This window comes from Marmota marmota, unplaced genomic scaffold, assembly GCF_001458135.2.
Source record: "Marmota marmota marmota unplaced genomic scaffold, marMar, whole genome shotgun sequence".
In the NCBI taxonomy this organism is placed as follows: Eukaryota; Metazoa; Chordata; class Mammalia; order Rodentia; family Sciuridae; genus Marmota; species Marmota marmota.
The window spans coordinates 14,416,758-14,433,115 of record NW_026000153.1 but is presented as its reverse complement, the minus strand read 5'-3'; the positions used below and the strand labels follow the sequence as shown (position 1 = coordinate 14,433,115).

The window sequence follows — 16,358 nt, the reverse complement described above, 5'->3', positions numbered from 1 at the left end:
TATATATATATATATATATATATATATATATATATATATATATATAATTTTATTTTTCTTATGCCTCTCAATTCTTTCCTAGTGGCAATGCCCAATTCTTTTAAAAATGCAGTGTATTTTTTTCCATCTTTTAAAGGGACTCTTATACAAGTAACAGGAGATTATTATTTGGTACAATGATTATATTCCCTTTTTATATTTATATTAGTAGATCCCTCTAGCTTTTGTAAAATAAATTTGCACTGAAGAATAAGATACCTCTCCTGTTATCTATATACGATATTGGTTTGTGCAATGAAATTGAGTAATTCTGACTACTTTTTAATGTATGTGTAAGTCTATAGTATTTTATTTTAAACCATATCTTCATTTATTATTGATTGGGAAAAAAGAAATAGTATATTTTATGAACAATTATTTTTAGAATAGAGTAAAACCACCATTTTCTACATATTAGAGTAATTCTTTTTCTAAAATAGTGTGCTTTTTAGACTGGTCTATATGGACACTGGTTAAATAAATTCATACTTAGGCTTATTAATAACATTATAACTCGAATCTAGGTGGGAAAAACATATGAGCCAGGATATTTCAGGATTGTGTTAGGAGGATTTGCTCTCTGTGCAGAGGACGATATGGGGAATGGGTGGAAGAATGTGATCAAATATGGATTTTGATAATAGCAAAGTGAATGGTTTTGAGCAGGTTGTCCCTCCTCTGAGTCTGAGTTCCTTCAACTCTAACTTAGGGATGACAAGCTGTTGTGGGAATCAGCTGAAATGAAATTTGGTGATGTAACTGCTGGCATTTAAAAGGTTCCTAGTAAAGGCCAGATCCCTTCTTCCCTCTGTCCCATGACTTTCCCATCTCCTCTGTGGCTTCTGCTGTCAAAGGCAACTGGCCTCAAGATGCAGTGTGCTTAGACCAAGGGGAATAACGGGAATAGAGGAGGATAGGAATAGGGAAGACTGTGGAATGGATCAAACGTAACTTTTCTGTGTACATATATGAATACACCACAGTGAATCTCCACATCATGTACAACCACAAGGCTGGGATCCTAATTAGAATAAGATATACTCCATGTTTGTAAATATATGTCAAAACATACTGTCATGTGTATCTAAAAGGAACAACAACAACAACAAAAATTTGCAGTGTGCTTTAACTCTAGAGTTCTGTATACCTTATTATTTTCCTTAGAGGAGAAAATGTGGGCCAATGACATCATCTAGTTATTATTCTTTTATCTCTCTTTACACCTAAGATCAGTGTTTGTGGTTGTTTGGCTATTTTATTTATACTGTAAATTTTTAGAAACATGAAAAGTGAGGGACCACGATTTGAAATCTAAATGGAGGACTTTAAGTTGGGATCTGTGAATGGTCCTTCCACTATTGTAGTTATGCAGCCTGAAAGCTCTGCTTTTCTCAGGGTACAGTAGGCTTCAAGTCCTTTAATGAGAAGATGAGAATATGTTTATGATGTGTCTATCTGTGTGCTTCCCATAAGAGGGTAAAGTCTATTCATAGTGGTGACAGAGGCATCAGAACTCAGAACGGGAAATTTCCTGGGGGTCTCTAATAGATCACTAACCAACCGGGTGAACCTATTTCCTCTGCTGTCACATGGATAAAATAGGTACCATATAGAAAGTTTTTGAGGACCAAAGAGTGTGTAAATCATCTTCTGCATTTCAGTAAACATCTGTAGCTTTGTGCTCCCACTCCCTGAGATAGCAGCACCCATTCACTCTCTATGAATTTGTAGAACTGAGATTTTGATTGCTACTTCTTGCTCAGAAGAGGTTTGCAATCTTCCTTGGCCTTGAACTGCTGCTGTCAGATGAGGAATTGCTGCTTCTCAGTGACTTACACCATCTTGAGTATCCTAACATGTATGAATTAGTGGACTTTGAGAACTAGGGGTAAAAACTATGTGATAAATGCTAGGTGCCTTTCTCCTATTACCTTTAGTTTTGTGTGGGGGAATATGTGTGTGGGGGGATGGTAGAAGGTGGTTTGGTAGACATAGGTTAAAATAAAGCATTTTTTTTAAAAAAAGGCAGATAGAACAATGGCACAATAAAGCCAGATTCTCCTTTTTTAGAGTTATTATTCTTAGAATGAAAATAGGGAGGTTTATTGGAGGCCAAGAATCCCTAGTCATTGATTTTTATTTCTCTTGCAAGTGTGGACTATGAAATTTTTCTTTGCTTATCTTTGTCACAATAATAGTAACAAAATAATAGTACAAGTTCAATAAATTAGTCATAAGTTTCCTATGTTCAAATATAAATACACCACCAGTGGAACTCCACAGCATGTACGACATCAAGAATGGAATCCTAAGTAGAATAAGTTATATTTAATGTATGTGGAATATGCCAGTGTATACTCTACTGTCATCTATATCTAAAAACAAATTTAAAAAATTGAGCCGGATGCAGTGGTGAGCACCTGTAATCCCATTGGCTCAGGAGGCTGAGGCAGGAGGATCACAAGTTCAAAGCCAACCTCAGCAACTTAGCAAGGCCCTAAGCAACTCAGTGAGACTGGGGATGTGGCTCAGAGGTTAAGTGCCCCTGAGTTCAATCCCTGTTACTGAAAAAAAAAAAAAAAAAAAAGGACAAGAATGGTGCTGCTTCACTAAACAAAAAGGAGATAGTGGCCAAAGTCCAGGCTCCTAAGGGGGCAGCTCCTTAGCTGGAGGTGGGGGAGGGGCCAAAAATCAAACTGGGGACTCCTCTTAAGGTAAGGTGCTCTGAACAGTGGCCTGCATGCCTGACCTCAGTGAGGCCTCTAGGTTGCTGAGGTCTCATTGTCCAAGGTGCTCACCAACAAGGCAGAAAATGAGAGCTAAAGCTGGTATGGAGAGACCCTGAAATTCTACTTCAATTTTTATTACCCAACAAATCACCATTTTGTTTATTTAATTGTAACCTATTATAGGCTTTAAACTTTTGCCTCTTAAAGTTTTTCATGTAACACTTCTAAGTTGAACCTGTTTTTTTAATCTTTTTTGTGTGTGTGGTTGTTGATGGACCTTTATTTTATTCATTTATTTATGCTGAGAATTGAACCCAGTGCCTCACACGTGTGAGGCAAGCACTCTACCACTGAGCCATGATCCCAGCCCCTTGAATTTGTTTTTAAAGGATCATTTTTTTTTTAAGTTAAAGACTAAATTAATATAAAGTAGATCTCTGAGTTGATGTCCCTTCCAAGGCCAGAGCATAAAATCGAAAGACTGTAGGCTCTCCAGCAACCAGAGTGTGCCAGAGCCTTCCATGGAGCTAAGCTGGTGCTCTGTGGCCAGAATGTAGAGGCCCCCAAAGAACTCACTAGAGAGCTCACTGCTTTTATTACCTCCCAGGGGCAGGTGCACAAGCCTTACGCAGTGACCTTCGACCCTACAGACACTGGGACTATTGTGGCTGTGGCAGCTAAGATCCTGCAGTGCTTTGGCTATGTAGACATACTCATCAACAATGCTGGGATCAGCTACCATTACAGACACCACAGTGGATGTTGAAGAGAGTCATGGAGACAAATTGCTTTGGCCCTATTGCTCTAACAAAAGCACTCCTGCCCTCCAAGATCAAGAGGAGGCAAGGCCACATCATCACCATTAGGGCAAAATCAGCATTTCTTTTCAATCAGCATATGGAGCCTCCAAGCATGCAACCCAGGCCTTCTTTGACTGTCTGCATGCTGAGATGGAACAGGATGAGATTCAGGTGACTGTAATCAGCCTTGGCTACATCTATACCAACCTCTTTGCAAATGCCATTACCACTGATGGGTCCAGATACGGAGCTATTAACAAGAACACAGCTCAGGGATGAAAGCCCTGTAGAGGTGGCCAAAGATGTTGTTGCTGCTGTGGGGAAGAAGAAGAAAGATGTGATCCTGGCTGACTTTCTGCTTTTCTTGGCCATTTATCTTCAAACTCTGGCTCCTGGGCTCTTTTTCAGCATCATGGCCTCCAGGACCAAAAAGGAGAGAAAATCTAAGAATTCCTAATCCTGGCCCAGAGCTAGCAGCTCCAACCAGTTTGAGTTAGGATGAGAAGCAACACCTCCCCAGGCTTGACTGCTCTACAAGGGACAGCTGTGCTTGAGACTTTAGTGACAATTTGCCCTCCAGGTGGAAAAGACTGAAGAAACATTTCTCCTGCAGGTCCATGGTGCAGCCCCTGCAGAAGGAGAATAAGAACCAAACAGGCAATGAGCTAGGGGTGAGGAATAAGCACTTAAGGAATAAATATGGAGATGTGTTTCAACTCTAAAAATATGAAATAAATGATAGGAACAGTAAGAGTCATAAACCTCAGTGATTAAAAGAACCCTGGATTCTTTGAATTCCAGCCTTGATGACCCCTAGAAAATGTCTGCCTTGGAATCAGATGTCGTAACATTGCTTGACCCAGTTGTTCTCGTGGTTGATGTATCCAAGACCACTTAACCCATTTGCTTTGGCAGAGACAAACCTCCAGCACTTGGGAGAGAAGGTTATATTTTTAGGAAATCATTATTCATATCCCTTTCCAGGATCCTGTGATAGCCCATTCAACATAGAAAATGGTGGGCTAGTATGTGATGGGTTATTTGGCACATCCCAAGTGATCTTGGCTTTAGCACCAAAAGGTATTCCCTGTGTTCCAGCTGACTCTAACTACAGCCTTGGAGGATGCCAGGCACAATTCAAAGCAGATGAATTTCCTAAAGAGGCAGCAAGCAGAGGGAGACCCTTGCATGGCCCTAGACATCCTCTAGGAAAAGAGACTGGCCTGGTGAGCATAGAGTTGAAGCAGCAGCTGGCTTCCAGGTGGAGGGATTATAGCCAGAAAGAAGGCCAGGATCCACCTTTGATTTATTAAAAGTTCACAGTTGAAGTTCTTGAATGAGTCACTTCATTTAGGGAGAACTTTTTCCTATTAATGAGAGTGAAGTTGAAATGGTAGGTCCAATGTAGACTTCCCCAAGTTGGAATAAAAATCTACTAGCATATGAAAAAAAAAATATAAACTAGATTGAAGATTTTATTCAGTTCATTAATTAATGCGGTCTCCAGTAAGATGTTTAAACTTGTTCAAAGCATACTGAGGAGCTACTTACAGGCTATTTAATAAAGGAATTTTAGAATATGATTGCCAGGTTAGATACAAAACTAGTCAATGACATAAACCATCACCTTTGGAATCTTATCCCCTGGATAGAAATATTTGCCTTTCTGCTGGATCAAATTCTTCAAGTCAACTTCCATCCTTGTGGAGTTGTGAAACAGCATGGTCCAGTGGAAGCCAATTGAAAGTGCAAACTACGTGTAAGCATAGCCCTGAAGAACCACCAGAGATCACTGTTTTAGATGACTTCCTGAGTTTTAGATGACTTTTCTGAGTTTTAGATGACATTCTCATTCTGTCCTTTCTTTAAAAGGCCACTTCAATATTTCTCAGTTCGCATAAGGCTCTGGGTTCAATTTTGGGAAATAGTAGCATAATCTGTTGCAAAACCTAGTCAAGGATGTGGTTTATATCATTATATATTTTAATGCTCATTTATTTATTTTTAAATTTATTTTTTTTATCATTAAAAGTTAATGCCATGGGGGCAATGGTTACAGTTTTATTTTCTTGAGTTAGTTGATATTTTGGGTACAAGATGAGGGAATATTCAGGATTGAACAGTGAACCCAATCATGATGGTCTGGATCCTTCTGCTCTGTCCTCAAGAGACTTTCTGCTTTTCCTGGTACCCTGTACTGTGCTTTAGGCAAGCAGGACTATTCATGCCCAGGCTCATGATATGTAATGTTTTTTGCTGTGATTTTCCCTTGGGCCACTTCCTTGGCTGGAAAGAGCTCTGTCAAATTTCTCAGCACAATGTAAATAACTTCTAGAAAGCATTCCCTAAAGACATCAACTCCAAGGACTATGGATTGCTAATTACACTATGCAACTGTTCATATGGCTATTAATACATCATCTTTAATCTCTTATTTATGGATGTGCCTTGTCTATTCCACTACATACACATTTTTTTTAGGGTCAGTGCTAGGGCCTTTCTTATTTGTCTTTGTATTTCTCGATGACCAGTGTTTAGCATGGAGCCTGTGTGTCCCATGACCGAGTATTTATTGAATTGAGGGGAGCATCAGAATATACCTGGGGAGAACTTCATACCATCCCTAGGAAATAGAAGAATACTTCAGTCAAACAGCTTTGCTTCGTTGATTAACAAATAATTGAATACATATTATGTATTAAGCTTTGTGTCAGATGCTTTGGGCCAATAAACAAGAAAGGCATTGCTTCTCTCTTTAAGTCATGCGCAGCCTCCTGGAGGAAACAGATATATAATTTAAAAAAATGCAATGTAGCATGACCATTGTACAAAATCACACAGCTTGTGAGTGGTGGATCTGTGATTAAAATCCATGTCTGTTCAACTACAAAGTCACCAAGCCAAATGCTTTCAGAACAGGAAAACTAACAGTGCTGAGGGAGGATTCTCCTCAGACTCCTTACAGCAAGGCAGCAGCTTTGTTCAGCCTGTTCACTGAAAACACAGCTTCCTCTGAAAATATCACTGTACCAAAACATTTTGCTTTATTCACAATAGGTCCTCCAGAAACTGGGGAAAGCTGATGAGACAAAAGACGAACAGTTTGAAGAATATGTCCAGAACTTCAAACGGCAAGAGGTGAGTCCGTTAATCTCATTTCTGGAGTGGGAGATGGTTTTAACAGTGTATGTATGTTAGCACATGCTATGGTTTGGATAGGACTTAGGGCTCACCAAGGTTCATGTGTTGAGATTTAATTTCCATAGTGAGGTGTTTAGGGGGTGGAAACAGCCCTACTATAGTGTTAGGGGGAATCTCTGGGAGGTGATTAGGATTAGATAAGGTCATCAGGGTGGAGTCCCAAGTCTGCATCATAGGGCCTTTATAAAAAGAAGAGACAGAGACCAGAAGACAGACAGACAGACAGACAGACACACACACACACACACATTCCCTGTCTCTTGCCATGTGAAGCTTTGCTCTGCCTCAGGACTGTCAGCAAAGAGGCCATCTCCAGATGTCGGCCCTCAACCATGTGCCTTCAGAACCATGAGCCAAAATAAACTTCTTTATAACTCATCAAGTCTATTGTCTTGTTTTATTGATAGCGGAAGATGGACTAATACAATTTAAAATTTAAAAAAAATTGAAATAGAGAAAGAACAATGGGGTTGGAATTAACTTGTTCATTGTGGAGACTCTTTTGTAGAAGACAAGGGAGCAAGCACTGGAGAAAGGGAGGGAGTTTTGGGACTTGGAACACCAGGAGACAAAGATTTTGCTGTCCTGGACCTCTTCCGTCCCAAGTGACTGATCTAAAGGAAAGATGTTGTTTTGATCATTTCTATTCCACCCAATATTAGAGAGGCAGTAAATATTTCTGGCAAAATGATTTCAATTGTTGCATGCTTCAACATCATGCATTATTGTGAGGGACTACACTTCTCACAATGGATGGAACTTGGTTCTTGGTGGGTCCAAGAAAGGTCTCACTCTTTTAATGCTTAAAATAGATAAGCATACATTAGATACATAAATACATAGTACATCTATGTTATTAAAATTTCATGGGGTGTATAACTAAGAAAAATGTCTAAGAAGATTCCTTAGATGAGGTGATAATGAAAAACAAAGGTTCAGACTGTGTGTGTGTGTGTGTTTGTGTGTGTGTGTGTGTGTGTGTGTGTGTGTGTGATATTTGCTCCTTTTATGGACAGGTATGTGTTTAACGTATATGGAAAACTACAAACTACTTTTCAAATGACCTGTTTTGATTGACAATACTTGGTCAATTGAGAATTGGCTAATATATCACTTTTTAGAGGGATGTTTGATCTGGATTGATGTTTGAAACTTTCTGGGGTTTAGGTTTCATACTAGAAGCAGGGTAGGAAGAAGGCAGGGCCCATAGATTCTGGAAAATGGGGACAGAGGGCCAATGTAAGAACATGGACTAATTTCCTGCTGTTATTGGAGTTACCAGTGTTCACAAAGAAAATTATGGCCGTTGGATGACAACAGTAATGGAAAAATCATCAATTTTTATTTTGCCTCCTTTGTTCCTGCATAAAAATCCCTGATCTTAGAGGTTCCTTTCTTCCCTATATGTATCTGTGTTTCTGTTGTTTTTCTCACTGGACACATGCTATTTCTTTTCCTCACTGAGAGGTGTTATAAAATCCAGCATGTGTAGGATCATGTAGATCAGTAGGACCATGTAGACCATGTAGATCTGCTAGAACACATTTCTGAATGTCTCAGCAGGTAAGTACTCAACAGAGTAGGGATATTATTCTATCTAAAAATTAGAAAAGAAAGGGGGAAAGTTGTAAAAAAAAAGAGGATCAGGAACAATTGATCACATCCAAATTACTGAATATTATAGACACCTATGGACTGATGGAGGTGGAAAAGAGAATTCTTAGAGGTATGTTAGATGTAGGCCCATAGAATTAGTTGTCTCCTAGTCTTCCCAAGGAGAACCATCTGTGCATCAATTTCTGCCCTCTTCGGTGAACTCTCACCCGGTATCACTCATACAGATCTTTGTCTTGGACTGCAGGAAAACCTGTCAATTAATACCCCATTGCTTTGCAGGGCAATCCCAAATGTCTGCTTTAAAAGATTGGGTTTATATTGAAGAAGTGACTCTGTTTATAGTTTTCCCTGCTTAACTATTGATAATCTACTGTTTGAAACCTAGACTTCAGGTCTGATGTATCCCTATGGAGTTAATTAGTTCTTTGCCCTAGCATTTTTTTCTTTGTCATTTTAATGACATTTTGAGACAGTTGACATCCCAGAAGGCTAATTTGGGAAATATCAGTTCAGTAATACATTCATGTCTAGGAAGCAGTTTGAATTTTCTGATTTTAATGGATTTTTATTGCTATTTTTTGACTTTCCTGACTGAACCAGATAAGGATTGTTTTTGTCTAAAGTACTAGAGAAAAGTTAGATTGATTAAACCATCAGTTATATTGGTTAAATGATCTGTGCCACCAGGAGAGCAGCATGGGTGGCTTTATAGGGCCATTCTACCATCTATTCCTATCACTATATACATTTTTCAAATGTTATGGGGCAAATTGCATAAAATCACTCTTGGAAGCTATACCTTAGTTCTCTCAAGAATTTTAGCAGATTTTAAAACCTGGGTAAAAATTAAAAATTTGGGGAAATTTAAACAAGCAATTCTATTTTATAAGAGTGAAGGAAATAAACTGGAAACGTGAAAAGTGTTATTTCTCAAGAAGACTCATGGCCCCCTTTGGTTCACTTGGAAGATATTTTTGCATGAAAAATATCTTACATTTCTACATCCTGATTTTGGTGGTTTTTAATTGTTGTTGTTGTTAATCAGAGGGTAAGTTTATAGTCATTGTAGAGGAGTGAAGAGAGAGCGTGTGTTACATTTATATGTTAGAAGAAGAGAAGGAGAAAGGAAAGGAAGAAGGTGGAAGGAGAGGAGAGGGATTTATTAATTTTCAGTGGAAACAAACGTTGAGAAATATAGCTGAAGCCTGAAATTTTTATTTTTTATGAAGAGAAAAAAAATTACCTGCAATATGTTTTCGTGACCAATTTACATCTGTTGCCTATGCTGAAAATGTGTGGTGCTTATGTACAACATGAACTTAGGAAGAAAGATCTTTCAAGATTGTAATTACCTCTACAACATCTATTATTCTTAGTGTTAATGCCATTCATAAATGTTAATATGGTGACTCGTTATCCAAAGTACCAATGGCATTATCTCAAGGATCTATACTTTAAAGGTATTAGCTAATGCAGGAAATTTAGATTCCACATTTGATGAATATTTATTTTTTCTAAATCTCAAAAGATATTATTACCAGTATGAATTGAAGCATATTTGAGTTTGTGCATTATATTATAGTCATCTGACCACAGTCCACTAGTGTTTAATTAAAAGTAAACCATTCCAGAATGTTTTAGAAAGTATTCAAACATTTTGGGACTTGGTGATCTTGCTTTTAAATTCCCTTTTATAAAATCATAAGGGATCTTGCAATTTCTGGTATATTGCTTGCATGCTTATGTTGGTAATGAAGGTGGCAGAAAGGCCTATATTTCAACTCTGATGAGGAGCTTGCCTTTTTTTTTTAAATTCTAACCTTAAACTTTCTTTCTGATCCCAGACCTGTTTTTCTAAAAGATGGCTTGTGTGAGAGTGAGAGGGTGGGTGAAGAGTCTGCACAGACCACCCTGGTGGTCCATTGGACTTGCATTGTCATAGATTTTGTGGCCCAGATATTGTAAATAATTAATTAGGAGAGTGAGGCAGGGGGAAAGGGAGGGTTTAACAAAGGAAAGCAGAGTGAACTCCTCTATAAAGAATTCAAAATTTTCCATGATGAGAGCTATGGAAAGCATGGATTATAAAAATCCACAAGGAAGAAAACAAATCTGATTTTAGTGCTTCCTCCCCAGAGGCATTTTTATTCCATTTTACCTCTTATCAGAGCTGCTGATAAGTAGCAAATTTGATTTGTGTGAACACCAGCTACTGTCAGTGCATCTTGCTGCCTGCCAATGATCTGTTAGTGAACAGGGAAAAGGTTTTACAAGGGAAGGAAGGCTGTTGGCTTCTCTTTCCTTCCTGTCAATGAACTTGCCCAGGAAGATGCCACGGTTTGGGCAGGTGTGCTAATTACAATAACAAAATACATCATGGACTGCCTGGGCTCAGATAACCAAATATTGGATCGCATCATAGTCGGTGTGGATGTGAGCACCCTAATTCAGACTGGGCCTAAGATCAGGACTTGATTCTCCTTTTCCTGTATCAGTAGCTTTCCATTTCATTTTTGAAACAGTAGATTAGTATTGTCCTGCTGTTTCTCTCTGTGCCCCCTCCTAAGCAATGGCCTGACTTTGGTTTCTTACAAGTTGAGTGTTCCTTATCCAAAATGTTTGGGACCATCTTTCAGAGATTTTTGTATTTTGTGGTATTAATTATACATTACCATTTGAGCATCATTAATCTGAAAATTTAATCCAAAATCCAAAATGCACCTAAATTTAAAAATTTTTTGAGTATTATATCATTACTCAAAAAGTTTCAGATTTCAGAGCATTTCAGATTTTGGATGTTTGGAATAGGAATGCTCAACCTATACAAACTAGGAAATGTTGTGACCTTGGCATCCTCTCAACCTGTGAGAATTCAGAACCAGTGACTAAAGTTATTAGGCTGCTACAGTGATTGAAGGCTGGGTCAGATCTTCTCCTTACTCTTGAGTTGATCCTCCTGGGACAGGCAGCTTGTCTTGTTGTTTTCATTTTCTTATCTTCATAGGACCCAGTGCTTTTCATGGAAGTTTAACAAATCGTTTCTAAAATTGACTAACAGCAATAATTATAATTTTGAGTGCGTTCCTAGAGTATATTTTTATATCGGGGATCAAAGAGATGCATACTGTGTTATTTTTGGAGAGAGTTTTATGAGAGTTATTTAGAACCATATATTTATGATTAAAATTTTTAAAACCTTCAGAATAAAAGATTTTTAAGAGCATGTAAATAAATAGTATACTACCATAGTACATTAACTTATGATAGTTTTTTAAATTTATGGTAAATTATACGTATTCTGTGCATATGTTTTCAATTTGCAAATACTTAGCAAATGCCTTCAAACACTTTTTAAAAATGACAGATAACCAGGATGTGAATAGGTTGATACATTCACCTTTTATGTGGCTCCATCAGGTCTGTTTTGAATAATGGTCTAATTTTAAATGACAGCATGAAGAACCTCACTCAGCCTGCAGATCTTCCTGTCAGGTTACTAAACTTGGGTTCTAAGTTTCAAGCTCAGAGATTGGATTTTGTGTCCACCAGAGCAGTGTTTATCAGACTGGAATTGGCTCAGAATCATCCTGAAAGCACATCCGGTGCAGGACACATTCCTGCTCCTCTCCCAGAGTTCCTAATTCAGTAGGTCTGGGGTGAGCCCTGAGAATCTGTGTGTCTGACAAATTCTCACGTGATGCCCATGATACTGGTCCTGGGAAAATACACCAAGGACTCAGTGCAGTCATTGCACTAACTCATACAAATTTTTCAAGTTTTTTCCTGATTGGTACTTGAAAATTCTATGTTTGACATCTATTTTTAGTACCTTTAAGACAAAATATGCATAAGGATTTGGTTGGTGGTCATGCTGTGGATTATTCACAATATATATAGATCAAATCCACTAAGAGCATCTGATCTTTAATAGGTGTGATTTGGGGTACAGTATCAGAGTTCTCTTCCTCCCCTGCTTGTCATGCTGGAAGCTGGATGCCTTGTCAATTCGAATGATGACCCAATGACACCTCACTGGGTTTAATGAGACTCTTTCTACATCCTATGGTTTAATAGGGGGAGAATATAGAAAATATTAGAAATCTAGAAGTAGGATCCTGTTTATTTGGGGAACTAGGTAAGTGCACCAAACATATGGCCTTGAAAATGAAAACATATTTTTTACAAGCAGTTAAAGCCAGAACAGAGGAAAATTTGGTTGCATTAAATATGTGCATCAGAAACAGGGAAGGTCTTATACCAATTATGTGGTCTCGGCCTCAAGAAACATAAAAAGAAGTGCAAAATAAACTTAACCAAACAGGAAAAATGAAGGAAATAAAAATATAAGGGCAAAAATCAATAGCTCTAAAAACAGGAAAATGAGAGAGAAAAATGCAACAAAAACAACAACAAAAATAGAGAAACTTGTAGGCAAGACTGACAATAACTAAAGGATACAAATTACCAGTATTAGAAGTAAAACAAAGGTATCACTTTAGATCCTCAGCCATTTAAAGGTTAATAATGAAATAATACCATCAACTTGTACTTTACACTCTTTACAACCACAAAAGACCAATAGCTCTACAACCACCAAGTAACAAAGCTTGAAAGATGAAATAGACAATCTGAATAGTCCTGTAATAGTCCTATAAATGATTTGTAATCTAAAACCTGAAAAAGAGTTCTCCAGACTTAGATGGTTTCACTGGAAAATGCTCACATTTAAAAATTAATACCAATATTACACATACTATTTTGGGAAAGAGGAGGGAACACTTCCTAATTCTGTCTGAAACCATGACACCTCAAGTTGCCATTCAGTATCTCCTGCTTTATTTTAATTGACCCCCTTCCTATATTCACATCTCCTTCTTTCAGAGTAAGAAAGTTGGTTTCCATTGCTTTTGATATATGTATTTAATGGTGTATTTACCAGTTTATGTAACCAGTCTTCTGACCATGTGAGCCATCTCCCCATCTGCTGTGTTACTCCAGTGGAGAGTTTCCCCTGCTTCTAGCTGTGACTGACTCATATCCACTGTGCTGTCTCCTCCCTCCACTCCTGAGGACTGCTGGCCAAGAATCCACATTCACTCAGTGCCCCAGCTGACAGTCCCCTTTGCTTACTGGTCTGCCCTCACTTCTGTGCCTCAGAGAGCTTTCCCCCTACTTCCAATAAATCTGGCTCTGTGTCAGTGGAAATATCGTTATTAAATATTGTTACCTAATTCAATTTTATAATGAGGATTATAAAAAAAAATCCATGTCTGTGGGATGAAATTGATCCAGGGGCTGTTCTATATGAAACATGTGAGCATTATTACATATATACTTATAACAATTGATAAGCATTATTAATGTCTTAAAATAAAGGTAGTAAGTAGTTAATATAGTTGGTGAACTTAGGGGGCAATCTGCCTTTTAGACTTTGCTGGCATGACAGCTATCAGTTAAAGATGTATGGTGTGTTTGCATTTGCCCTTGAAGGATTAAACATTTTTCTTGTGTTTTTGAAGTATGAGATCTCATCTGAGGTTTGTATTGTCTTTACCTTGTGCAGTGATCCTAGAGATCCCAAGCAGATCTTTTGTAACTAGTTTCCCCTCTGCTTTATCGGGAAATTCTTATTAGAAGTATAGCAGTTAATTTCACAGCTTGGACTCCAATTATCCCTGTTCTACAGTGGCCACTGACGGAAATCAGTAGTATTCTCAGCACTGGGAAGAGGGTTCATTCCTGCCAGAGCAGCTCTGGTACAAATTACAGGTTTGTTATTATAGAGCATCTTTCTATTGTCTATTTTTAGTACTTTTAACTAAAACGGACATTGTTCCAGGTCATATATTTGAGAAAAGAAATATAATTTGTTCAGGGCTGAGGAGGGTGAAAAAATAATAAGTTTAAATAATGTTTATACAGATATAACAGGGCTCTTTAAAATCACAGTGATCAAAATATTTACAATGCTACTTACCAGCAGCCATCACATTCAATAAACAGTATGCTGTTAAGTGTATAATGGGTGAAGTGGCCCTCATGTTCAGTTTATTGCCTGTTGGTAGGTATACTCAACAGAAAACTATGAGTATTAATTAGATAAGGTTTACCTTTATGTTCTTTATGTAATGGGAAAGGTGTTAAAGGAAGGGAAAGGAAAATGTTTGGATGCAGGAGGAAGACCCATGAAGGTTGTTGATGGACATGGAAAACCAGGGAACAGTATTCTGGTGATATTTTAGCAAAGAATGTGTAAGGAAATCTTTCTATGGAAACCTATGGCCTCATGTGAAATATACCACAAATAATGAGTAGTCTATGGACAAAGAGAGCAGCGTGAAATAGGGTGGGTGATAGAATTTCTTTTCCTTTAATGAAGTATATTAAAGTAAGAACTGATACATGTTCTACCAAATCTGTACTTCTCCAAAAATCTCTCCAGCAATAAATTTTGCAATTGATAAAATTATGTCTGAGTCCACATATTTATTTTGACACAGGGAAATCTGACTTCTTGTCTGTGGTAGTGCCCATACGTTATTATTCCATTAAGAATATTTGTTTATTAATCAATTCCAATCAATTTCCCAATGGCATTCCTCATAGAAACAGAAAAAGCAATCATGAAATCCATCTGGAAAAATAAGAGACCCAGAATAGCCAAAGCAGTCCTTAGCAGGAAGAGGGAAGCAGGTGGCATCACTATACTAGACCTTAAACTATACTACAGAGCAATAGTAACCAAACAGCATAGTACTGACACCAAAACAGACTGGTAGACCAATGGTATAGAATAGAGGACACAGAGACTAACCCACAAAATTACAATTATCTCATATTAGACAAAGGCACCAAAAACATGTATTGGAGAAAAGATAGCCTCTTCAACAAATTGTGCTGGGAAATCCATATGCAACAAAACAAAATTAAACCCCTATCTCTCACCATGCACAAAACGCAACTCAAAGTGGATCAAGGACCTAGGAATTAAACCAGAGACTCCGCATCTATCAGAAGAAAAAGTAGGCCCTAATCTTCATCGGGTGGGATTAGGCCCCAACTTCCTTAATAAGACTCCTATAGCACAAGAACTAAAACCAAGAATCAATAAATGGGATGGACTCAAACTAAAAACTTTCTTCTCAGTAAAAGAAACAATCTGTGAGGTGAATAGAGAGCCTACATTTTGGGAGCAAATCTTTACCCCCCCCACACACACACACATCAGATAGAGCACTAATCTCTAGGGTATAAAAAGAACTCAAAAAGCTAAGCACCAAAAAACCAAATAACCCAATCAATAAATGGGCCAAGGACATGCACAGAAACTTCTCAGAAGAGGATATACAATCAATCAACAAATATATGAAAAAATGTTCATCATCTCCAGCAATTAGAGAAATGCAAATCAAAACTATGGTAAGATATCATCTTACTCCAATCAGAATGGCAGCTGTTATGAAGACAAACAACAATAAGTGTTGGTGAGGATGTGGGGAAAAAGGCACACTCATACATTGCTGGTGGGACTGCAAATTGGTGCAGCCAGTATGGAAAGCAGTATGGAGACTCCTTGGAAATCTGGGAATGGAACCACCATTTGACCCAGCTATTCTTCTCCTCGGTCTATACCCAAAGGTCTTAAAAATAGCATACTACAGGGACACAGTCACATCAGTGTTTATCGCAGCATAATTCACAATAGCTAAACTGTGTAGCCAACCTAGATGTCCTTCAGTAGATGAATGGATTTTAAAAATGTGGCATATATATACAATGGAAGATTACTCAGCAATAAAAGAGAATAAAAATCATGGCATTTGCAGGTAAATGGATGAAGTTGGAGAGGATAATGCTAAATGGAGTTAGCCAATTCCAAAAAACAAATACTGAATGTTTTCTCTGATATAAGGTGACTGACTTATTGTGGGATAGGGAGGGGAGCATGGGAGGAATAAATGAACTCTAGATA

General features: G+C 37.9%; 1 protein-coding gene and 1 pseudogene across 2 annotated transcripts in view; both read left to right on the top strand.

Annotated features, from left to right (window-relative positions):
* The window catches only part of LOC107146022, a 93,924-nt pseudogene extending 89,517 nt beyond the window's left edge, over positions 1-4,407 (top strand).
* Positions 1-16,358, top strand: part of Amph (amphiphysin) — a 216,667-nt gene that overhangs the window by 90,147 nt on the left and 110,162 nt on the right. For both annotated transcript variants that reach the window (XM_048786476.1, XM_048786475.1), the window contains exon 2: positions 6,626-6,706. In XM_048786476.1, the coding sequence (XP_048642433.1) occupies positions 6,626-6,706 (81 nt within the window). The remainder of the gene's footprint in view (positions 1-6,625; positions 6,707-16,358) is intronic.